The sequence below is a fragment of the Pavona decussata genome, unplaced genomic scaffold (assembly GCF_977016875.1).
Source record: "Pavona decussata unplaced genomic scaffold, jaPavDecu1.1 SCAFFOLD_386, whole genome shotgun sequence".
In the NCBI taxonomy this organism is placed as follows: domain Eukaryota; kingdom Metazoa; phylum Cnidaria; class Anthozoa; order Scleractinia; family Agariciidae; genus Pavona; species Pavona decussata.
This window is the reverse complement of record NW_028145758.1, coordinates 2,509,985-2,535,675: the sequence shown is the minus strand read 5'-3', so window position 1 is coordinate 2,535,675 and position 25,691 is coordinate 2,509,985. Positions and strand designations below refer to the sequence as shown.

Below are 25,691 nucleotides of genomic sequence, written 5' to 3'. Positions count from 1 at the left end.
GAAAAAGCTCATTTTTTAACGGCATTCCGTGGGATATTTGAACAGCTCCTTTGTACCGGCCGTGGGGCATTGACCGATCTTGTTTTTTAAATTGTCCAGAACCGTGACGCCTGATACGATCGACGCCATGAAAATTATCCTTAACCAAAGTTAAATATAATAATAATAATAATAATAATAATAATAATAATAATAATAATAATAATAATAATAATAATAATAATAATAATAATGATAATAATAAAACAGCTAAAAACAGCTGTCCATTTGTTGACATCAGAAGTCCATTATTTACACTAATCATAGATCCAGAAGAAGTGTTTTCAATGTCTGTCATTCATGTGGTGTATAGTTTTATGGCTCATAGTTTTTTTTTTCTAGCTCATAATGTTTTTTGGTTCAAACTTCACCACGCAGCTCTACTCTTAAAACGACTCAACGGATTGGCTGAAAATCAATGAAGCGAAGCAATAAACAAACAATAGAAACAATGGACATTAAGGCCCAAAACAAAAGAGCTGTGTGTAGACTTGCCACAAGTCGACTTCTCAGTTAAAGCGACGAAGTCGCGAAAGTGAGCAACGAACGTCGCGAGGGAACAAAAACCAACGTAATTAACATTAAGAGTGAAGAGGGAAAATAATATTGGAAAGGGCTTTTAGAAAGTCAAAGCTAAGTGATTCACAGGTGTAACTAAACTGATCAAAGCTTCTAAAGAGAAAAACTTTTGATTCCGGAGGCCTAAAAAATAAGGCAACCATTACAAACAGCGATGGAAATCTTCTCGGAAGTTACATCTTGTTCTTTTTATTATAATCTCAAAACGAAATTAGATTTTCATCCTCAATTTTTAAATTGTGCGATGTTAAGGTTGAATGATGCGAATAATTTATTTTCGGATCCCAGTAAATTTTTAATTAACATTCGTGATGTTATGGATTTTCTCATCAGTTCGGAAAGAATAGGCCAACAACTCACTCCCCCATGCCAAATGTGTCACTGCACACCTGTTTTTCCAGGGTCGGTTCACAGGTGGTTTGACAATTTACTAATCAAAACTCAGTATATACATGATTTCGTAAACGATTTTCTTTTTCTTTTCTTTTTTTTTTTAACAAAAAAAGACAATCGACAATTGAAATGCTTCAGTGAGGGTTTGAGTTGCCTGGCAATATTGTCACTCGGAAGAACGTCGCTGGCACCATCTCATTGCTAATTCTCTGCGAGAAACAAAACCTTGAATTACCACTCGTTGCTTGAGCGTTCATCGGGATTCTGGACAATTATTGCAGGTGCAGCACGACTAAACGTAAACAAGCAGTGAAAAAAACGTGCGAATCACGCGAATCAGTATCCGGACTGTAGCCTCCCGATCGCTTGAAATGCTATATCGCTCTATCAACTTCTGGATGTTGGACATCACCACTAGTCTGTTGGTTTTCATCAGCGCGTGGTATGGAAAAACAATTCGGCGCCGGAAAACACTTACTGAAGTGAGCGAGGTAGTTTCCTCGGTGGGCAAAGAGAAAGAATCAGGCGGTGAAATGACTAAATCAAATCTTAGAGAAACTGTACGGCGTTTGTTATTTTACACGGCTTATTTCGCCATGATGGCGTTGTCTATCGCCCTCTTTCAGTCGCATCCTTACTTCATGGTATTTGTGCAGCACATTACGGTGATTTTTTGCATTTTAATAGCATTCCTTCAATGGTTCCAACCACATTTGGCCCTGTGTTTAGGAGGGCTCTTTTCGGTTACTTGGATTGCGAGCGCCTCCACGACGTTTCGGTGGATCTTAAATGACATGGTCATCGCTTTGTTCTCGCTGCTGGTCAGCCACGTGCATTTTCAAAACTTTCTCTCCTTACAAATATTCCTTTGGATTGCTGTGGTGTATGATATCTGCCTAGTAAATACGGTTTTCAGAGGCGTTCCTTCTTTGCTCAGCGTGGGAAATTGCGACACGATACTGTGCAATGCATTTGAGATCAACAACGATTGGGAACTTCCAACTATCTTCACATTTAAGCTAGGCCCGCGGGACGAACACGTATTTCTCGGGGCTGGCGATATCATTATCGGCTGTCTTGTAGCTAACTTTTCTCAGATGTTTTTCAGATCTTCAAGATACTTATCCGGGACAGTGTTGAGTTACGCATTGGCCATCGCGTTGTTGAGCAGGGTCGACGATGAGCCTTACCCGGCCTTGGTTACTATTGTTCCGTTGTGCAGTTGTCAGTTAGTGGTGTCTGCAATTTTGTCCTGTAAAACGAAGAAACTGTTTTCTTTCACGCTCTTGGAGAGCGGAGAGAGAGGACTGGGAACGTTGGTCGGGGATTTTGAACTTTTGATTTAGGGTGTATGAGAAGTGGGAAAAGGATCAGTAATACTAAAAAAACCCCTAACCTCCCCCCCACCCCCCCTCCCAACAAAAAGACTCCAAATTCCGCAGTATGCTAATTTAGCGCGTAAATATTTCACCTGCAGCGGGCAAGTTTAAGCAAAGCAACTGTACAACAATTTGATAAGAACATATTCACAAAGAATAAGCGAGGAACCGTGTAAAATCCTGCGACGATCATTGGTTGGCTTCTCAATAAATATATCATGATACCGGGTGACATATATATACTTAAAAAACACACACATATACCTTAGACATCTATCATTACCGTAGATTTTTAACACTAACACAACTCTGAAGAAAACATGTAGAAACTCTCTTAGCAGATAAGCTGAAATGATTTTCTCTTGGAGGAAGGTAGGAAATTAATTCACAATTTTGCTTCTTTTGTATTCGCGATGGAGTTTTAATCTAAAGGCAAGGTTCACATTAGACTTCAATGATTATCAAGGGGATGATAATTAAAACATCCAAGGGCCTGTTCAAATGAGCCAGCCCAGTTATAATTTTAAAAAAAATTTCCCGAGATTTCACCAGTTCACTGGTTTAAAGACGTTTTTTAAGATGTCTTGACTTAGTCAAAACTGAGGCGATCTCAGCTTTGACAGGGTTGGAGTATTCTTCCACATGAACTCTATCCCGCGGTTATTGGCACAATTTTTGTTTGAATATTCATGCTTTTTTTGTGAAAGGATGGTCATCATTGAATTATTACAGCTGCTTTATTATGTCAGTAATCAAGTTCTAGATCACTGACTTGGAAAATTAATGAAACACGCCGTAATTTACTAGACTACGGGCAGTCCGGTTATTTTTCTCAGAAATCGTGCTATAATTCAGTGTTGCCGTCCTTTTATAAACTGACCTACGGTTTTGAGAAAATTCATGTTTGATTCAGTAGTGAATAGTTAAATACACCGTTTTCAGACTGGCAGTTGTCACGCCTGAATCATTTCGTCCTTACTATTTCATCTCAGTAACTGTAGAAAGAAGTTTGTCATCGTTATTTCGGGTGCCCAGCTCCCAACATGTACTTTTCTGTAACTGTATAAGCTCCAGTTAGCTTATTGATGATTTATTTTTCCTTACTGATGCGATACACACGAATAACAAGATACACAAGCGCGCGGTTCTAAAATAAAAACAAAAATAGCGTAACTAAAGTGATACCGAAACGAAATGAAGCGAAAAAAACGAAATAAATGCAAATAAACAAAGAATACAAGCTGGTTACCTCATACAGTAAGAGATCCCCGGGTGAGGAAACAAAAATACACAGATATAAACCCCCTTGGTATAAATTTTTCTGACCGAGCAAAGAATCATGGGAAACAAGCAGGCCCGCAATGTTTGCAAAGTACTTGAATAGATCCTACAGTAACATTTTTGGCGCGAATAGGTTGTTGTAATACGACAGTCAAAATTGATTCATTCATACGTGCTGTCTGCGCGTCTAAAATTTAAATGAACCGATCAGAAGTTAACACCAGGTCAAAACGTCATTGACGTCTTCGCGCTGTGATTGGTTGTGCCGAGGAAGGGAAATTACATGAAATCGACATTAAAAATGTAGTTAAAATGTTTAGCATGGCACGAAACATTATTTTCATTTAGTTCACAATGAAGTATTCCTTTTCTGGTAGAAGCATTGGATGGCGTGTGGAAACCAGTTGTGATTGACGCTCGTACTGCGGGCTCAAACTCCATATGGCGGGAGAGGGGAGAGGGAAGAATGGGAAGAAAGCAGAGCGGTTAGACAGTCCCTATAAGATTTTTCTTTATCGCCCGACCGATGAGAACAAAAGATTTACGAAATTTTGGATGTTCAGAATACGTTTCATTGCCGGATCTCTTGTTGTAGTGATGGACGTGCCAGACGTCACTTTCGCTTAAATAAACAAACTGATTGCAGGCTGACACTAGGGCAAATTGCTTATTTATTCGGGCCAATATTTCAGCCAGTACAACTAGTCTTCTTCAGGCCCTGCAATCAGTTTGGTTTATAAATAAAAGATTTTATGTTCTTTGCGGCCCTTTTCTCGGATGTGCCCTAGTTCCAATTTGCAAAATTCTCCTTACAGCAACATGGAGACAACCCGAAAATAAGTCCGAGAAATTCCTTTCAACCAATATTATCCCAGGGATTAATTCGGAATTTTACCTAATATTAAATGATATTTACCGACAGAAATCTCAAATGTAAGCTGCTATGAGGTAACACATGCATTTTCCCAATAATTGTATTCCTACAATTTCTACAAGAACTGCACGAAAAATGTGTTTCATTCATTGATTTCAGGAGTCACGGAGTGTTTGGTAGAGTGAAAGGCGGGGAGCTAGCTTCAGAAGCATATGTAAGGCCCCCCTGTTTTTGTTGTGTGTGGTGGGTCCGTCTGACACACAGTGTGTGTTGGGGGGAAGGGGGTGGGGTTGGAAGGGTAAAGCGTTCGATCACTACGATTTAATCCCTGGACGGTTCAAGCAATTGTCTGGGGGGAGACCTTTCATAAATACCACAGCAGGAGAAAAAAAACATCGTTAACATTTTCTTTTCTGTTTATTTCAGCTGGTTTTTCTAGCCTTTTCTTTCGGCTTAATTTGTTCTTCAATTCAAATCTCTTGCACAGACTTCGATCAGAAACCTCGAAAGACACTCAAACGTCTTCGCCGAAATTTCTTGTTTGTTGAGAAACCTGCCTTCCTGTGGTCATCTCAGGCAAGACGTGTTGGCCGTGACGTCAAAGTGCGATTGCTAGGTACCTCAAAGTGCCCCTGGAGCTGGGCCCAAGATGATAACCCTGATCGTGTCCCTAGGTTCCTGACCAAGGCAGTGTGTCCTAAGTGTACGCATTACTGCCACGCAGTGTTATATTACCACAGGGGACTGGTGCAGAGGTGTGACGTCAGAACTGGACAAACTGTTTGGAAATGGACTTTAATTGAACTGCCGGTGGCTTATGTGTATGATCCTTGAAGTAAATTAATTGACCGCATTAACTGAACAGCTCAGTTGGAGAATGGGTTAATGGAAATTCAAATGCTTCGTGGGTGCTCTCAATAAAAAACGTTTGTGAAGCTGGGAATTAGCTGAAGGTGCTGGGGTAGCCCCGCTATGTATGGACAAGTGTCCCATCCAGTGGGGAGTGGTAACTGAATTCGCCCAGCTGCTCTATATCCAAGATCGTTGTATTCTCAGGATCATAATAAAGTATACTTTTTCATCAGTGATTTCATTTGCAGACAAATCTTCCATGCCTGTTCAATGAAAAAAACGCAGTTAACCTTCTAAGAAAAAAGACCACTGATTCTGGCCAACCTCGTTCCCAGAGTCTTCGCAATATTTAAAATGGCGAACGAAGAGTCCTAGGGACGAGTTTGGTGTCCGGCCTGTACCACGTGCTCACCTGATACGCATGCACGGCTTACAACCGTTTCGTTTCATACAAGGATTGTGTTCGTGGATATACCACTTGCTAAAACGAAACCAATTTAAGACAGTTGAAAACTAATTATAGTAATAGTTGTGTCAGTTGCGAAAAAATACTTAAAACCAACTAAAACAGAAAAGTATTTCTTTTGACAGAATCATTTATTTAGCTGGAATGAGCTGTTTTAAAAAGTACTGAAGAAGTTGACAAATCCCTCAGAAAATAGTAAAATAATAATAGTAGGCGTTAGCTAACTTTATCAATTTTATGGCCTTATTTTTTAACATTTACTTTTTCAGCTTTAGTTACCAAGTCTTTGATGTGTGTGTGTGTGTGATAGGTGTCACAACTGACAAGTTCTTACAAGCTGAACTGGATCCAAAACATGGTTGTTTACTTCAGTCTCTAAATATAATTAGCAATAGTTTTTACATTTTTTCTTAAGCAGATTTAATAGCTACGTCTTGTATGTAGTATCATTACAGCAGTTAAAAGTATTTTACAAGCGGAGTAATTACTGGACCTTACATTCATGTAGTGACAATTTTTACTTTCACGTTGCAATTTCCCAGATAATAGCATACGAACTGGCTTACCTTGAGCTGGTAAGCACCAAAAAACGGTGAAATATAACTGAATAACTTTGAACCTTTGACAACAACAACAAACCGGGACTAGCTAGTAAAAATACAATAGAAAAATATTTTGAATGTTCTCACTGCATTCAGCTCAGTTACAGTTTTGTTCCATGTAATAAGGATTTGGATTCCAACCTTATATGTGACCATACAAATGAAAGTTTCTAATGAGATCTTCTTGGTCCTGTTTTCATGTTTTACTATATCTATTAGTTAGTACGCGCGGTGTGATTGGCCAATTTTGCGGACCATATTTCACTGTATCGTATGACCCGCTAAATTTAAAAGTTTCCTTTCCTCGCGCGCCCGACTAACCTCAGCGGTATAATAAATATCTTACTAACCTCGTTTTCTCGGTCCGTACTGTAAGTTTCGGATGCTCGTTTTTTTCCCGTTGATTTATGGCCAAGCGCGGATAAATCAACGGGGAAAAACTCGGCCCGTAACTTACAGTACGGCCCTCGAGCTCGCTTAGTAAGAGGTATGTATTATAGTGGCTCTAATATTTGAGTCTGTGGATGAAATCCTAAATCCTGAAATTGACCTGGGGGAGGGGAGGAGAGGGTATTCCTTGGAATTATTGGCGGGGTTGTGCAGCTCAGTTCAGACCAAAATATGAACTTTTTCGGTCTCCTTTTTCAGATCTTTAAAATTCATACCCATTTTCCAGACCTGGTTTCTAGAATTCATGCCCGTTTCTGTAAAATACATACCCCTTTTCAGACTTTCAGACCAAAAATGATATCCTATACCCATTTTCAGACCAATTAAGGTCAAAATCTATACTCTTTTGGGCCACACATCCCTATATAACTTATACAGGGGAGTAACCCCTTCCCCGCCCCTCTCCCCTCCCTAAGAAAAATTGAGCAGTATTTCCCTGTGCGGGTGCTATCTTTTATGGTGTACGCGACGGTTCTACCTTTTAAGTGTGTGGATGATGTGATCATTTAAATGAAGGCTATGATTGCTGCAGAGGGTGGTTCGAACCTTGCGTATTTCGAGTGTAACCATTCCAGTAAAAATCTGTTGAGCAGGGACGTTTTCGTGGTATACTTTTGATCATGCTTTTCAAGGTAGCTTTGAAAGCTCTTCAGTTTTAAAATGAGTTCATGGATAAATTTCTTTAAGTGAACATATACTATGCAATGCATTTTCACGGCATTCAAGGTTCGGTATTCTATGTTGTACAAGGTCTAAGGAAAAGGTGGCTAAGACGTTTCTGAATCTGTGGGTGAAATCCAAAAAGTGTATGGGACCAATCAAATGAACGGTGAAGCAATCGATGCTTTACTTTGGGGAGCAGGGATGGCGCAGTGGTGAGAGCACTCGCCTCCCACCAAGGTGGTCCGGGTTCGATTCCCAGACTCCACGTCATATGTGGGTTGAGTTTGTTGTTGGTTCTCGTACTTGCTCCAAGAGGTTTTTCTCCTAGTACTCCGATTTCCCACTCTCCTTAAAAACCAACATTTTCAAATTCCAATTCGATCTCGATTATTGTCAAGCACTTCAGTATCATGAGCCTCTGGCTCGGGAGATAGCGCAAGCACTCCCCGTGTTATTGACATAAAATAAATAAATTTACTTTACTTTTACTTTACTTTCAGTAATGTTTGTTTTGCGTATAATGCAATTTGAGCGTAAAATGTTTTTATAGTTTTTCTCTGGGCGCTCTTAGTCACGAGCGAAAGAGTACAACTCAGATTTGTTGTCCATGAGATCCCTGTAAATAATGATGGGCATTTTTTATCTCCACAAGAGCTCTTTGCAAAGCTCTTACAGAGCGTTCCTCAAGTTCTGGTGTCATGGGACTAACAAAGGCCTGAAGGATGAGAGAAAGAATCCCAAACAGATTGCTGGAAGACTGCATGGGACACGTTGGCTTTCTCTTTACCGGAGAGTGGTTTCTAGTCTCCTCTTTGCTAGGATACTTCGTTTGAAGTTTGGCTTGATTCCGTATGGACTTCACAGAAAAGGAATTTGCGCCTGTTTTATATGAAGTGGTAGGAACACTAATAGCGCTTATTGGCCTAACGCTGTTGTCTGTGACGTCAGTTGCGTCAGGTACATGTAGCTGGTTTTGTGGTAAAATTAAACTCCACCTGCGTTTGGACTGGACTTTCATCCCAGGACTGGAAGAACTCTGCATCTTTTTCAAGTGTTGGTTTTGCCCAGATTTTTGGAACATTGTCGCTTGAAACGTCGATGGATCTTGAAAGGAGTTCAAGCTTACCCCAAACGCATGCTGTGAAGCAGGCGACGGCTGGTCAGTATCATCCAGGGCTGTGCCTGCATTGTGTACTGGGTCATGAGAGAAGCTGTGACTGTTTTCAAAACGGTTTAACTCTAGAATGTTGAGAACATCATCCAAGTCTTCATTCCAGGAATGTTTAGAACATTCGTTTGATATCTCCATGGCTGGATCTATTCTTCTTCTGAGATCAAGAATTACGGATACATTATTAGGGGATGAGATACAAGGTGAACATACTCTGGGTCATGTGCAAAGGGTTGATGTCTTGGACGTGATCATCAAGGTTTTTAATGTCACGTTTGAGCCAAAAAGTTGCTTCTTCTCTTTATTTCATACACTCTTCTGCAAATATTTTAAGGCTTTTCCTTACTCTGTTAAGTGACATGATAATGATGTTTTTAGTAATGGACCCGGCAATAATGATTTCTCGCAACTGTATAATTCATCTACATGATCTATGTTGGTATCTGGCAAAGGCTGCCCATCTCGCTAACATATTGCAGGTGTTTGTGCAAAGTATAAAAATTAATAAACAGGCTACGGCCTTCAAACACAGTACGTTGCATGGTGACCTTACATGTGAAACCCATCGAGAAGGCGGCTCTTGGAGGACATTTAAAATATTTTTTTGTTAATAAGCGGCAACAAAATTCGCTTACTTTGGTCTTCTTACACGTTTCTTTGGGGCGCTTATGGTAGTATTTTTCATGATCTGTAACTTCTGGTTGATACATCCTGGTAACACACAGTCTGGCACTGTGCAATGAATACCATGTGTATTTTCTGTAACATCGGGCAATGATGGTGTATTCATGGTAAAATAACTTTTCGACTTCGGCCGATATCTACAAAAATGAATTATGAAACATAGGTTTACTTTAATATAACTTGAAAGAACTTGCGAAATTTGAATGTGAGGATGCAGCACATTCTGTTTCCATTGCCACTGCTGAAGTTATTCTTCATAACAGCAGTGAATATTATGCAATTCATTCCTTAAACCTTTACCTCAGCACATCACGGTATAACATACAAACACTGGACACCAGGGCAGGAGTACCAAACAATAAAGATTGAATTATAGACCTTATAAAGATACTGTTCGTCGATATTTCATTAATGGCCGGCAAACATCAAGTTTAAAGACACCCTTCCGTTTAACTATCATGATCTGTTTGCTACCTCACTTGAGCTAATAGTTGAGCAAGATTGTCAAATCTTAACTACTTTAAATGTATTTATTTTAAACGCTTACAGCATAAAGTGTTTTGTCATTTGTACTGATCCCCGCATGATGTACGCAACTTTGCTTGCTTTAGATAATAACCCAAATCGAAGTAAACGGTCCTCTTTCAAGAGATTAACTTGAAGAAAAACGCTGTTTACTAGATAATTAGTAGTAAACAGAGCAGCACTTTGAACTGAAAGCTGTTGAGTTCAAACTGTTTGCAATTTTGCTGTTCTTTACGTTTCTATGTCAGACGGCAAAGGCCATGAATGCCGGACACTTTTGAGGCTCAGTCAAGACAAATACTGATAGTCCGGGAAAACACGTTGTAAATTGGTCAATAGTGAGAGACTGAAAGATCGTCAAGATCGCAACATGAACATTTCTTACCTCTATTTAAGTCTGTCTAGCACTTACTCGAGAAAAAGCAACTTCTGTTCTCACTCAAATTGTTGCACCAGTTATATCTCTGTAGAAAACTGAGATGTCGCAATTTTCCTACTGTAACAGTCTTCCTTGTAATGTTGGCACTCGCCATGACAACAGATGATCAGGAACAATACTCTTTTAAGACTATTGTTCCTGTATTCGTTTTCAAGGAAACGTAAAAATTTCCTGAGACCGAATTACTCTAGTAATAATTTGAAATTTCCTGAAAATTCTAGAAGTAATGTCATTACGAAATCGTGCCAATTAAAACGCGTCACTTGTAAAATGCAAATGAGCTTCATTTTGGACGTCAATCACAGCAGTCTTTTGTGTATGGTATTGTTAAAGTGACAATTCGCGGAACGCGTCTATTCATTGAAACATAATAGACAAATAAGGCAACACAAAAGAACAAAAGGCGAAGTTTATCAGCAGAAGTTGCGTGACTAAACTAAAATAAATAAAAAATTGCCCTGCGCTATATGTTTTTTACAGTTGAATGCAAAAGCGAACTTGAAAAGGGTCAGAAGTTCGGAGGCAATTTAGTACGTATATTCAGTGTTGTTTTCTCGGTCAAAGAGTTCGCAAAGCATACAACAATTGTCACAGCAACAACCCTCCCATTCCCACTCCAGACCTGAGAGAAATGCTAACACTCATTGGGGAAAAAATGGGAATTCTAGTGGATTCCACGGGGCGGCTCTTCCATCCACTGTTTCCAGGTCGAATTGGAATTTGGAAATGTTGGCTTTTGTGGAGGGAGGAAAACCGGAGTACCCGGAGAAAAACCCTCGGAGCAGGGACGAGAACCAACAACAAACTCAACCCACATATGACACCGAGACCGGGAATCGAACGCAGGCCACATTGGTGGGAGGCGAGTGCTCTCACCACTGCGCCATCCTTGCTCCCATTGCTCTCATTCTCAAAGAAAATTCTTTCCAATTCAGTGGAAGGAACTACCTCCAAATCCATGGTACTGCCATGGCCGTTACTTTTGCAAACATTTTTATGGCCGACATTGAAACCCCTGACAATCCAAAGTATCGTAAAACCTTCAGTTTGGAAATGTTAGATTGACGATATCTTTTCTCTGTGGGAAACTTGTAAACACGATATAGAACGGTTCATCTGGCAAGCAAACTCATATCATCCAACAATCAAAATTTATGGCTGAAATCTTAAATGCCGAGGCTTCATTTCTGGATACAGTTGTATACAAATGCAATCGATTCCATCATTATTCGATACTGGATATCAAGCGGACTGAAACCTTTTTTCACTACACACATTTCCCTTCTAGCCACCCACCAGGAGTCAAAAAAGGATTTGTTAAGGGTGATGCCCTAAGACTCCTACGAACAAACTCCTCAAAAACAACATTTGAGGAAAATATAAACGAAAAAGTAAATCACGACTCCTTGTTGGAGGCTACCCAAATAATCTGACTGAAAAAATTTTGTCAGATGTCAAATTTACAGAAAGGTCATCGGCATTGAAGCAAAAAGACAACACCCCCAAACAAATATTGCTTTTCGTAACAATATCAACCATCGTGCCTAACCTCAAACATGTTTTAATGGAAAAATGGCACCTTTCCTACGACAAATCTTCAAAGAGTCACGACTAATTTCCTTTAAAAAAAAAAATCTCTAAATGACGTGCTTGTTAGAGCAAAAATATAAAGAGTTACACTTCAAAAATGTTCCCATTGTTAGAAGTCGTGCAGGCCTGTCACGCCTTGCTATTTCCTACTCCAAAGAAAGATTGTTGAAGCTTTGTTATAGTAAAATTGTTTTATATTTCTTCTACACTTGAAATATGGTTCTCCATAAATGAGCAGGAGATCAGATGTAATCTGTTGCATTGTCACTTCCAGGAACATTAATTCATGTAAAATGTGATAAAATGATAGTTGAGCAGGTTGTGTTCTTGATATGTACAGGAAAACTACTTGATGTTGTGTTTTGATATCGTACAGTACTTTGGTTCAGTTTACTTGCCGTTTTTTTTGGATGGTGAACTGCTTGCATTAATTTTCCTTTGCAGGAATTTTTTTTGGGGAATTGTCACCCCCCCCCCCCCCCTCCCGTGATTACTAATGGTCCGCCCCTTAGCTGGAATGAGCTGTTTTAAAAAGTACTTAAGAAGTAGACAAATCCCTCAGAAAATAGTAAAATAATAATATTAGGATTTAGCTAACTTTTTTTCACTTTTATGGCCCATTTTTTTAACATTGTTTAACATTTAGTCATTTAGTGTGTGTGTGATAAGTGTCACAACTAACAAGTTCTTACAAGCTTAACTTACCATCCAAAACATGGTTCTTTACTTCAGTCTCTAATTAGCTTAGTTTTAAATTTTTTCTTAACCAGATTTAATAGTTTCGTCTTGTATGTAGCATCATTACAGCAGTCAAAAAATTTTACAAGCGGAGTAATTATTGGACCTTACATGTAGTAACAATATTTCCTTAACATTACAATTTACTAGAACATAACATACGAACTGGCTTACCCTGAGCGGGTAAGCACCACAAAATGGTGAAATATATCTGAATAGCTTTGAAACTTTAGCAACAACAACAAACCGGGACTAGATAGTAAACTGATACAGTAGAAAAATATGTTGAATGTTTTCACTGTATTGAGTTCAGTTACAGTTTTGTCCCATGTAATAAGAATTTGAATTCCAACCTAGTATATGACCATCCAAATGAAAGTTTCTAATGAGATCTTCTTTGGTGCTGTTTTCATGTTGTATCATACTGGTTCTAATATTTGAGTCTATGGATGAAATCCTAAATCATGGCTATAAAATTGACCTGGGGGAGGGGAGGGGAGGGAATTCCTCGGAATTATTGGCGGGGTAGTGCAGCTTGGTTCACCAAACTCTGGCTCTATTTCAGACCAAAGTATGAACTTTTTCGGTATCCTTTTTCAGACCTTTAAAATCCATAGCCATTTTCAGACCTGGTTTCTAGAATTCATTCCCGTTTCTGTAAAATGTATTCATACCCCATTTCAGACTTTCAGACTGAAAATGATTAAAACCTGTACCCATGTTCAGATCAAAACGGGTCAAAAACTATACCCTTTTGGGCCACACATCCCTATATAACTTATAAAGGGGAGTAACCCTCCCCGCCCCTCCCCCTCTCTCGGGAAAATTGAGCATTATTTTCCTGTGCGGGTGCTATATATTATGGTGTACGCGACGGTTCTACCTTTTAAGTGTGTGAATGATGTTTTCAAGGCTATTGATTGCTGCAGAGGGTGGTTCAAACCTTGCCTAATTCGAGTGTAACCATTCCAGCAAAAATTTGTTGAGCAGGGACGTTTTCATGGTATACTTTTGATCATGCTTTTCAAGGTAGCTTTGAAAGCCCTTCAGTTTTAAAATGAGTTCAAGGATAAATTTCTTTAAGTGAACATATACTATGCAATGCATTTTCACGTCATTCAAGGTTCGGTTTTCCGTGATGTTGTACAAGATGGAAGGAAAGGTGGCTAAGACGTTTCTGAATCTGTGGGTGAAATCCAGAAAGTGTATAGGACCATTCAAATGAACGGTGAATCAACCGGTGCTTTACTTTGGGGAGCAGGGATGGCGCAGTGGTGAGAGCACTCGCCTCCCACCAAGGTGGTCCGGGTTCGATTCCCAAACTCCACGTCATATGTGGGTTGCGTTTTTTGTTGGTTCTCGTCCTTGATCCGAGAGGTTTTTCTCCTAGTACTCCGATTTCCCACTCTCCTTAAAAACCAACATTTTCAAATTCCAATTCGATCGCGATTACTGTCAAGCACTTCAGTATCATGAGCCTCTGGCTCGGGAGATAGCGCAAGCACTCCCCGTGTTATTGACATTAAATAAATAAATTTACTTTACTTTTAGTTTACTTTCAGTAAAACTTGTTTTGCATATAATGCAATTTTAGCGTAAAATGTTGTTATAGTTTTTCTCTGGGCGCTCTTAGTCACGAGTGAAAGAGTTTTAGTACAACTCAGATTTGTTGTTCCTGAGATCCCTGCAAATAATGATGGGCATTTTTAATCTCCACAAGAGCTCTTTGCAGCGCGCGTGCATAGCGTTCCTCAAGTCCTGGTGTCATGGGACTATCAAAGACCTGAAGGATGAGAGAAAGAATCGCAAACAGTTTGCTGGAAGACTGCATGGGACTCGTTGGATTTCTCTTTACCGGAGAGTGGTTTCTAGTCTCCTCTTTGTTAGGATACTTCGTTTCAAGTTTGGCTTGATTCTGTATGGACCTTACAGAAAAGGAATTTGCGCATGTTTTATTTGAAGTGGTAGGAACACTAACAGCGCTTATTGGCCTAACGCTGTTGTCTGTGACGTCAGTTGCGTCAGGTACATGTACAACACTACCACTACCCAAGTTTGCACGGAGTTGGTTTCGTGGTAAAATTAAACACCGCCTGCGTTTGGACTGGACTTTCATCCCAGGACTGGAAGTACTCTGCATCTTTTTCAAGTGTTGGTTTTGCACAGCTTTTTGGAACATTGTCGCTTGGAACGTCGGTGGATCTTGAAAGGAGTTGAAACTTTCCCCAAACGCATGCTGTAAATCAGGCAACCGCTGGTCAGTATCTTCCAGGACTGTGCCCGCATTGTGTACTGGGTTATGAGAGAAGCTGAGGGTGTTTTCAGAACTATTCAACCCTAGAATGTTGAGAACATCATCCAAGTCTTCATTCCAGGAATTATTAGAACATTCGTTTGATATCTCCATGGCTATTCTTCTTCTGAGATTAAGAATTACAGATATATCATTAGGGGATGAGATAGAAGGTGAACATACTCTGGGTCATGTGCAAAGGGTTGATGTAATGTCACCGTTTGAACCGAAAAGTTGCTTCTTCAATATAGTTCACACACTCTTCTGCAAATGTCATATTTTAAGGCTTTTCCCAACCCTGTTAAGTGACATCATAATGATATTTTAGTAATGGACCCGGCAATAATGATTTCTCGCAACTGTATAGCTCATCTACATGATCTATGTTGGTAACTAGCAAAGGTTGCTCATCTCGCCAACATATTGCAGGCGCTTGTGCAAAGTATAAAAATTAATAAACAGGCTACGGCCTTCAAACACAGTACGTTACAGGGTGACCTGACATGTGAAAATAGAGATAAGCAAAAGAAAAGAAAAACTTTCAATCAAACGCTAGAAAATTGAGACAAAGGGCTTGCTTAAAATCTCGCTCTGTCTCTGATTGTCTGATGCTGCTTGGTAAAGCAATCTCTTCTTACCGGCCAATTTTACCCATCGAGAAGGCGGCTCTTGGAGGACATATAAAACATTTTTGTTAATAAGCAGCAACAAAATTCACTTACTTTGGTCTTCTTCCACGTTTCTTTGGGGTGCTTATGATGTTATTTTTAATGATCTGTAACCTTTGGTTGATACATCCTGGTAACACACAGTCTGGCACTGTGCAATGAATACCATGTGTATTTTCTGTAACATCGGGCAATGATGGCATATTCATAGTAAAATAACTTTTCGACTTCGGCCGATATCTACAAAAATGAATTATGAAACATAGCTTTACTTTGATATAACTTGAAAGAACTTGCGAAATTTGCGAGTTTTGAGGTTCCGTTTGACGATTTCAGTTTGTGTAGTTGTGAGGTTGCAGACATTTTCTTTCCATTGCAACTGTTAAAGTTTCTTCACAAAAGCAGTAAATATAATGCAACTTATTCGTTATATCATTTCCTCGGCATATCACGGCATAAAATACAAACTCTGGACACGAAATGATGACAAGGAGTATCCAACACGGAAAATTGAACTATAGAGCTTACGCTGTTAACGCCTGTTCTTGCTCGTCGATATTTCATTAATGGCCAGCAAACACCAAGTCAAGATAAAGATACTCTTCCGTTTAACTATCATGATCTGTTTGCTGCCTCACTTGAGCTAATAGTTGAGCAAGATTCTGAAATCTTAACTACTTTAATTTTAAACGCTAACAACATAAAGTGTTTTGTCATTTGCACTGATCAGCGCATGATGGACGCAACTTAGGCTGACAACCCAACTCGAAGCTAACGGTCCTCTTTCAAGAGATTAACTTGAAGAAAAACGCTGTTTCCTACATAATTATTAGTAAAAAGAGCAGCATTTTGAACTGAAAGCTGTTGAGTTCAAACTGTTTGCAAGTCTGTTGCTCTTTTCGTTTCTATGTCAGACGGCAAAGGCCATGAATGCCGGACACTTTTGCTTAGTTAAGACAAATACTGATAGTCGTGGACAACACGAACGTTGTAAATTGGTCAATAGTGAGAGACTGAAAGATCGTCAAGACCGCAACATGAACATCGCTTACCTCTATTTAACTCTGTCTAGCACCCATTCGAGAAAAAGCAAATTCTGTTCTAACCCAAATCGTTGCACCAGTTATATCTCTGTGGAAAACGTACATGTTGGAATTTTCCTACGTCTCAGTCTTCCTTGTAATGATTGGCACCTCGCCATGACACATGATCAGGAACAATACTCTTTTAAGACTATTGTTCCTGTATTCGTTTAAATTTTCAAGGAAACTTAAAAATTTCCCTGAGAACGAATTACTTAAGTAATAGTTTCAAATTTCGAAAATTCTAGAAGTAATGTATAGTTTGAAATTCCTATAATCGTAAATGATCACTACTTTCTACATGCCATCTTACCTGTTTTATTCAGGGATAACAATGGTATTTTTTATTTCTTTAAAATTGTTAACAGCTTTCTGATTCATTGCAGTCTATATTGTCCATTGTACAACATTCGTAGACAAAATATCAAAAATTAACAAATGTAAAGAGCAATCAGAAATTATATCTGTTCTATTTTAAATTAGCTACAAAACATTGATGGTGTTTTAAAACATTTTGCAATGTAGGTGAGAGGCTAAATCTAACTCAATTATTCAACATGAGTCGTTTTTATTGAAAAGAAAATAGGAAAAAGGCATTTTCGGAAATAGTTTTATTATGAGAAGCTGGATAGTCGTTCAGAAGCACAATAACATTACTGAAATACATTACTAATCGGGAATTATACAATTTAATCCTTTAAGCACGCCAGTCTTGTCAGACATTTACTGGAGAGGCAATTTTTTTTTTTTTTGCAACAGACAGACTAAAAGCAAAATCGGGCAAGTGCCACATAGAACCAAGTATAACAGTCCTTTCTTCCTCAAACTTGAAAAAATTGTTCCAAGCAAAACTTGCAGCTAAGATTTAAGCGCCCAAGCCGTAATTATCAGTAAAATACTCCAGTTTATTCCTTGGAAAAGCGTCTACTTTGTACGCCATTTCCGGTTCTTCTATGACGCAGCACTTGACATAAGCTCCAGGCAGTTGTAACGTGCACGTGCTGGAAAGCATTGCTACTCGCGTATTTGTTGAAATGCGTATGCTATCTTATATTTGGTGACTGATAGGGTTGTCCCCTAGCTAACCAAGAAAGGAACATGAAACAGACAGCAGGGAACTGATTCGTACTTAGTGAATCAGCCACATTTTCACATAAGTAAGTTAACGTGTGTTAAAGCAAGATCAGTAACGTACTATGTGAAAATATGGCTCACCGGCGAGGATTCGAACCCCGCCGGTCTCCTGCGTTTAAGGCAGACGTGATAACCACTACACTGCAGGTGAACCCACGCCATGCCACACCTGTACCGAGTGGGGTTGGGGGAATCAGTGTACGAACCGAGCACCTCAGTTATACTGAAATACTTAAAGCTGTTGTTTGGTCGAAATTACCACTAAAGGTATGCTTTTCGGGCTATCTTAGGCGTTTTATTCTAAACTAAGGTGACAAACATTTGCTAAGGGCCTAGGAAAGGTCCCGATTTATATCTACATGTATACATATATTATCACGTCCATTTTATAGTAAATAGCATCTGTAAACTATTTATTCTTACAGCTGCTTTAAAACGTATGGTGTTAAAATAAAGGATATCCATCCATTTTATTTTTTATTTCTTTCTTTCCTGTTTTTAATAATAAATAAAAAAGAACAAATGAACAAAAAATCATTACAGAATAACACACTAATAAAAATACATAGAGACACTATAATTACAATAATAGGACTCTAGAGACACTGTAATCATTTTTGATGGCACACTAGTGCTTAAAGTGGCGTTTAGCCAGGGACTTAAATATATCAAGGTCAGTTGCTGATCTAATATTCCGAAGTAAAGAATTATAAGTACGCGCGCCATTAATCCTCTATTACGAAGCTGCCCTCAGGCTGGCACTTGATTGTCTTTGGTTGGGGCAGCACGATGCCTGGTGTAATATAATAGCCGTGGATTTGGTGAGCGTACTTAAATTCTGTTAGTAGATACGTTGGCGCTATTCCGTGAATGCATTTGTGGCTCTAAGATTTGAGTCTGTGGATGAAATCCTAAATCATGGCTATGAAATTGACTTGGGGAACGGGGGGGGGGGGGGGGGGGAGGGAATTCCTCGGAATTATTGGCGGGGTTGTGCAGCTCGGTTCAGACCCTGGCTCTATTTCAGACCACAGTATGAACTTTTTCGGTATCCTTTTTCAGACCTTCAAAATTCATACCCATTTTACAGACCTGGTTTCTAGAATTCATACCCGTTTCTGTAAAATACATACCCCTTTTCAGACTTTCAGACCAAAATGCTTAAAACATATACCCATTTTCAGATCAAAACAGGTCAAACACTATGCCCTTTTGGGCCACAAATCCCTAAATAACTTATATAGGGGAGTAACTCCCCCCCCCCCCCTCAATCGGGAAAATTGACCAGTATTTTCCTGTGCAGGTGCAATACAGCTGTTTCGACAAAGGTTGTCCGAAAAAGCGTAAAAAAATACACGAAAATGCCGAAAGGTAGTCTGGGAAATACCCAAATCACTTTCATTAAAAGCTCAGAATCCATAATGCCTCGATCGTACAGCGAAGACTTGAGATGGCGGGAAATATTGTCGCGTACGCTTTTGCGCTTTTTTGGACAACCTTTGTCGAAACAGCTGGATATTATGGTGTACGCGACGGTTCTACATTTTAAGTGTGTGGATGATGTGATCATTTAAATGAAGGCTTTGATTGCTGCAGAGGGTGGTACAAACTTTGCCTAATTCGAGTGTAGCCATTCCAGTAAAAATCTGTTGAGCAGGGAGGTTTTCATGGTATACTTTTGATCATGCTTTTCAAGGTAGATTTGAAAGCCCTTCAGTTTTAAAATGAGTTCATGGTTAAATTTCTTTGAGTGAGCATATATTATGCAATGCATTTTCACGGAATTCAAGGTTCGGTTTTCTATATTGTACAAGGTGTAAGGAAAAAGGTGGCTAAAACATTTCTGAATCTGTGGGTGAAATCCTAAAAGTGTATGGGACCATTCAAACGAACGGTGAAGCAATTGCAACCGGTGCTTTACTTTGGGGTGCAGGGCTGGCGCCCATTCGCCTCCCACCAATGTGGTCCGGCTTCGATTCCCGGACTCGACGTCATGATATGTGGGTTGAGTTTGTTGTTGGTTCTCGTCCTTGCTCCGAGAGGTTTTTCTCCTCAGTACTCCAATTTCCCACTCTCCTTAAAAACCAACATTTTCAAATTCCAATTCGATCGCGATTACTGTCAAGCACTTCAGTATCACGAGCCTCTGGCTCGGGAGATAGCGCAAGCACTCCCCGTGTTATTGACATTAAATAAATAAATTTACTTTACTTTTACTTTACTTTCAGTAAAACTTGTTTTGCGTATAATGCAATTTTAGCGTAAAATGTTTTTATAGTTTCTCTCTGGGCGCTCTTAATCACGAGTGAAAGAGTACAACTCAGATTTGTTGTCCCTGAGATCCCTGTAAATAATGATGGGCATTTTTAATCTCGACAAGAGCTCTTTGCAAAGCTCTTACAGAGCGTTCCTCAAGTTCTGGTGTCATTGGACTAACAAAGGCCTGAAGGATGAGAGAAAGAATCCCAAACAGATTGCTGGAAGACTGCATGGGACACGTTGGCGTTCTCTTGATCGGAGAGTGGTTTCCAGTCTCCTCTTTGTTAGGATACTTCGTTTGAAGTTTGGCTTGATTTCGTATGGACCTCACAGAAAAGGAATTTGCGGCTGTTTTAAATGTGGTGGTAGGAACACTAGCAGTGCTTATTGGCCTAACGCTGTTGTCTGTGACGTCAGTTGCGTCAGGTACATGTACAACACTTCCACTACCCAAGTTTGCCAGGAGCTGGTTTTGTGGTAAAATTAAACACCGCCTGCGTTTGGACTGGACTTTCATCCCATTTAAGTGTTGGTTTTGCACAGCTTTTTGGAACCTTGTCGCTTGAAACGTCGGTAGATCTTGAAAGGAGTTGAAACTTTCCCCAAACGCATGCTGTAAATCAGGCGACCGCTGGTCAGTATCATCCAGGGCTGTGCCCGCATTGTGTACTGGGTTATGAGAGAAGCTGGGGGTGTTTTCAGAACTATTTAACCCTAGAATGTTGAGAACATCGTCCAAGTCTTCATTCCAGGAATGTTTAGAACATTCCTTTGATATCTCCATGGCTTGATCTATTCTTCTTCTGAGATTAAGAATTACAGATACATTATTAGTGTATGAGATACAAGGTGAACATACTCCGGGTCATGTGAAAAGGGTTGTTTTGAACGAGATCATCAAGGATTTTAATGTCACATTTGAGCCAAAAAGTTGCTTCTCTTTATTTCATACACTCTTCTGCAAATGTCATATTTTTAGGCTTTTCCTAACCCTGTTAAGTGGCATCATAATGATATTTTTAGTTATGGACCCGGCAATAATGATTTCTCGCAACTGTATAAATCATCTACATGATCTAGTACGTTGATAACGTTGCCCATCTCGCCAATATAGTGCAGGCGCTTGTGCAAAGTATAAAAATTATTATTAAATTCTCAGCCTCGGATATTGGATTTCTAGCGTTCTGATTGGTTCACTAAATCCCGGTTATCAGCTCATATACCGTAGTTTGACCTTATATGGAAAACGATTGCCCCAGGTGTCGTTTTTTCGGCGGGAAGCAAAAGTTTCTTCGGAAAAACGGAGAAAAAAAAAAAAAAGAAAGAAAAGAAAGAAATACCAGAGAATGCCATCTCAATATAACAACTACAATAAAAGCCACAAAGTTCGGTATGACACTATTTAATGGTATGTATCTCTGAAGTTTTCTTTAAAATCTTTAAAATTGCAAGATTTTACGATTTAGATCACATAAAAACAACAATAACAACCGGTTACCTTCAAAAATTTCAGGATGGCTTGCCAATCCTGGCAGTAAGAGATTAAAACCGATCGAAGGAATTTCTCAGGAAGAGCATCGGCCTGCCTTTATGTTTTACCGCATTTACGAGGACTTCAGGAAAAGTTCATCCATGAAATCCGTACGAGCGGTGGCCATAACGTTCGTTTCCGTCGCTCGGCACCACTCAGCAAAACATTTGCACAAATTGCACAGCTCTTACGCTTCTCGATCACCTTGAATTTTAAAAACTTGCACTAAATGCTTGTCTCAGTGAGGTTGTACCTCGTACACTTGGACTTGTCCGAAGTGTTTTAAATCGTTCACGAGGAATTCAGTTCAGCATAGAAAAAAGCCGTCCTTGATCCCTTCCTTCGATCGGCACTACACAGCAAAACATTTGCTCAAATGTGCACAACTATCACGCTTCTCGATGAGCTGGAACTTCAAAAGCACTTGAATGCTTGTCTCAGAAAGGTGGTAACTCGTACATTTAAACGTTTCTTGAATTTGAGATGTCCGACTGTGTCCGATCTTCTTCGCTTTCGATTTTTTCATTCAACTCTATTTGCAAAGAGCTGCGCGTGTCATGTGATCATTACGTTTCGCGCGCTTTGGTCGGAGGTTGCCTCAACATCCAGTCGTTTTAATTTGAAAGAAATTTTTACTTAAAATAAAATTCAGTAAACTTCAACAGCAATATCCAAACGTGGAGAATTTTATAAAACAATTATTCCATTCGCGCTTGTTGGATATGAGATCAGTTATAGCCAACTCGGCGCTTCGCGCTTCGTTGGCTATTTACCATCTCATATCCAACGCGTGCTCATGGAATAATTGTTATTAAACAGGCTACGGCCTTCAAATACAATGCGGTGCACAGTGACCTTACATGTGAAAATAGAGATAAGCAAAAGAAAAGAAAAACTATCAATCAAACGCTAGAAAATTGTGACCAAAGGGTTTGCTTAACATCCCGCTCTGTCTCTGATTGTCTGATGCTGCTTAGTAAAGTAAACTTTTCTCACCCAATTTTACCCATCGAGAAGGCGGCTCTTGGAGGACATATAAAATATTTTTTTTAAAGCAACAACAAAATTCACTTACTTTGGTCTTCTTCCACGTTTCTTTGGGGTGCTTATGGTGTTATTTTGCATGATCTGTAACTTCTGGTTGATACATCGCGGTAACACACAGTCTGGCACTGTGCAATAAATACCATGTGTATTTTCTGTAACATCGGGCAATGATGGCATATTCATGTTAAAATAACTTTTCGACTTCGGCCAATATCTACAAAAATGAATGAAACAGCTTTACTTTGATATAACTTGAAAGAACTTGCAAAAAGTTGAGTGAGCTACGTACGAATGTGAAACCTGCTTCGGTTTGACAATTTTTTATTTAGTTGTGAGGTGTCAGCACATTCTGTTTCCATTGCAACTGCTGAAGTTTCTCTTCACAACAGCAGTGAATATTATGCAATTCATTCCTTATACTTTTACCTCAGCATATCACGACATAACATACAAACACTGGACACGTAATGTTAACCAGGAGTACCTAACAATGAAGATTGAACCACAGCCCTTATGAAGACACTGTTCTAGCTCGTCGATATTTCATTAATCAGGCCGGCAAACATCAAGTTCAAAGATACCCTTCCGTTTAACTATCATGATCTGTTTGCTACCTCACTTAGGCTAATAGTTGAGCAAGATTCTCAAATCGTAATTACTTTAAATGTGTTAATTTTAAACGCTTACAGCATAAAGTGTTTTGTCATTTGTACTGATGACCGCATGATGTACGCAACTTTGCTGGCTTTAGATAATAACCCAAATCGAAGTAAACGGTCCTCTTTCAAGAGATTAACTTGAAGAAAAACGCTGTTTCCTACATAATTAGCAGTAAAATAGAGCAGCATTTTGAACTGACAGCTGTTGAATTCAACCTGTTTTCAAGTTTGCTGTTCTTTACGTTTCTATGTCAGACGGCAAAGGCCATGAACCTCTTTTGTTCAGTTAAGACAAATACTGAGTCCGGGACAACACGTTATTGTAAATTGGTGGGCGACTAAAAGATCGTAAAGACCGCAACATTGAACATCGCTTACCTCTATTTAAGTCTGTTTAGCACTCACTCGAGGAAAAGCAACTTCTGTTCTCACTCAAATAGTTGCACCAGTTATATCTCTGTTGGAATCTTCCTACGTCTCAGTCTTCCTTGTATGATGATTGGCACCTCGCCATGACACATCAGGAACAGTACTCTTTTAAGACTATTAATCCTGTTTTTGTTTTCAAGGAAACTTAAACATTTCCCTGAGAACGAATGTGATGTATAGTTTGAAATTCCTATAATCGTAAATGATCACTGCTTCTACCTGCCATCTTACCAGTTTTTCTCAGGGATAACAACGGTATTTTGCATTTCTTCAAATTGTTAACAGCTTTCTGATACATTGTGGCCTATATTGTCCATTGTGCAACATTTGTAGACAAAATATCAAAAATTTACAAATCTAAAAAGCAATCAGAAACTATATCTATCTTCTATTTTAAATTAGCTACAAAACATTGATGTAGCTTACGGCTAGTAAACACGGGTTGAATACTAGCTTACTAGCCGTAAGCTTAATCAAGATCTAAGCCTGCGTGAGCCCAAGCCCAACATTGTAACCCAGCAATGTGTTGTTTATTTATTCAAGTGTGACCTGTGTGATGCAGGTTATGTTGGGAAAACATTGATGGTGTTTTAAAACCTTTTGTACTGTTTGTGCAGTGCTAAATCTAACTTCAACATAAAATTCAACATAAGTCGTTTTTACTGAAAAGAAAAGAGGAAAAAGGCATTTTCGTAAATAGTTTTAATATGAAAAGCTGGATAGTCGTTCACAAAGCATAAAATAATACATTGCTAATGGGAATTATACAATTTAATCCTTTAAGCACTTCAGTCTTGTCAGACATTCACTGGAGAGGCAATTTTTTTTTTTGCAACAGACAGACTAAAAGCAAAATCGGGCAAGTGTCACTTAGAACCAAGTATAACTGTCCTTTCTTCCTCAAACTTGGAAGAATTATTCCAAGCAAAACTTGCAGCTAAGATATAAGCACCCAAGCCTTAATTATCAGTAAAATACTCCAGTTTATTCCTTGGAAAAGCGTCTGGTTCGTACGTCATTTCCGGTTCTTTTATGACGCAGCACTTGACATAAGCTCCAGGCAGTTGTAACATGCACGTGCTGGAAAGCATGGCTACTCGCGTATTTGTTGAAATGCGTATGCTATCTTATATTTGGTGACTGATAGGGTTGTCCCCTAGCTAACCAAGAAAGGAACATGAAACAGACAGCAGGGAACTGATTCGTACTTAGCGAATCGGCCACATTTTCACATAAGTAAGTTAACGTGTGTTAAAGCAAGATATAGCCTAATATGTGAAAATATGGCTCACCGGCGAGAATTCGAACCCCGCCGATCTCCTGCGTTTAAGGCAGACGTGATAACCATTACACCACAGGTGAACCCACGCCATGCCACACCTGTACCGAGTGGGGCTGGGGTAATCAGTGTACGAACCGAGCACTTCGGTTATACTGAAATACTTAAAGCTGTTGTTTGGTCGATATTACCACTAAAGTTATGCTTTTCGAGCTATCTTAGGCGTTTTATTCTAAACTAAGGTGACAAACATTTGTTGAGGCCTAGGAAGGGTCCCGATTAATATCTACATGTATATATATTATCACGTCCATTTTATGGTAAATAGCAACTGTGAACTATAATTACAATTGATATGACTCTAGGCACTGCAATCATTTTTAATGGGACGCTAGTGCTTAAAGTGGCGTTTAGCCAGACACTTCACCTTGAATTCATATACCAAGGTCAGTTGCTGATCTAATATTCTGCGGTAAAGAATTACAAGTACGCGCACCATTAATCCTGAATTACGAAGCTGCCCTCAGGCTGGTACTTAGTTGTTTTTGCTTGGGGTAGTCATAGCTGGTCACGATGCCCGGTGTA

The 25,691-nt window shown here is 39.3% G+C and overlaps 3 protein-coding genes across 4 annotated transcripts; 1 reads left to right on the top strand and 2 right to left on the bottom strand.

The window, feature by feature from the left end:
- The first annotated feature begins 1,135 nt into the window (after positions 1-1,135).
- On the top strand, positions 1,136-7,303 carry LOC146451647 (uncharacterized). Its single transcript, XM_085098938.1, has one exon. It carries the CDS (start codon positions 1,383-1,385, stop codon positions 2,355-2,357), a length of 975 nt encoding a protein of 324 aa, XP_084955064.1. The 5' UTR covers positions 1,136-1,382; the 3' UTR covers positions 2,358-7,303.
- A 71-nt stretch (positions 7,304-7,374) lies between these two features.
- LOC146451646 (uncharacterized) lies at positions 7,375-10,568 on the bottom strand. The gene is made up of 3 exons (XM_085098964.1): positions 10,344-10,568; positions 9,385-9,570; positions 7,375-8,906 (listed from the first exon to the last, which is right to left on the bottom strand). The coding sequence occupies exons 2-3, from the start codon at positions 9,537-9,539 to the stop codon at positions 8,171-8,173; spliced, it is 891 nt and encodes a 296-aa protein (XP_084955090.1). The 5' UTR covers positions 9,540-9,570; positions 10,344-10,568; the 3' UTR covers positions 7,375-8,170.
- Positions 10,569-20,216: 9,648 nt separating this feature from the next.
- Positions 20,217-23,865, bottom strand: LOC146451645 (uncharacterized). 2 transcript variants are annotated; one of them, XM_085098968.1, is made up of 3 exons: positions 23,777-23,865; positions 22,768-22,953; positions 20,217-20,964 (listed from the first exon to the last, which is right to left on the bottom strand). In XM_085098968.1, exons 2-3 carry the CDS (start codon positions 22,920-22,922, stop codon positions 20,223-20,225), a joined length of 897 nt encoding a protein of 298 aa, XP_084955094.1. In that variant the 5' UTR covers positions 22,923-22,953; positions 23,777-23,865; the 3' UTR covers positions 20,217-20,222. The 2 variants fall into 2 exon arrangements, with proteins under 2 accessions (XP_084955094.1, XP_084955095.1); XM_085098969.1 differs by lacking the exon at positions 23,777-23,865 and having other exon boundaries at positions 22,768-23,254.
- Positions 23,866-25,691: the final 1,826 nt, after the last annotated feature.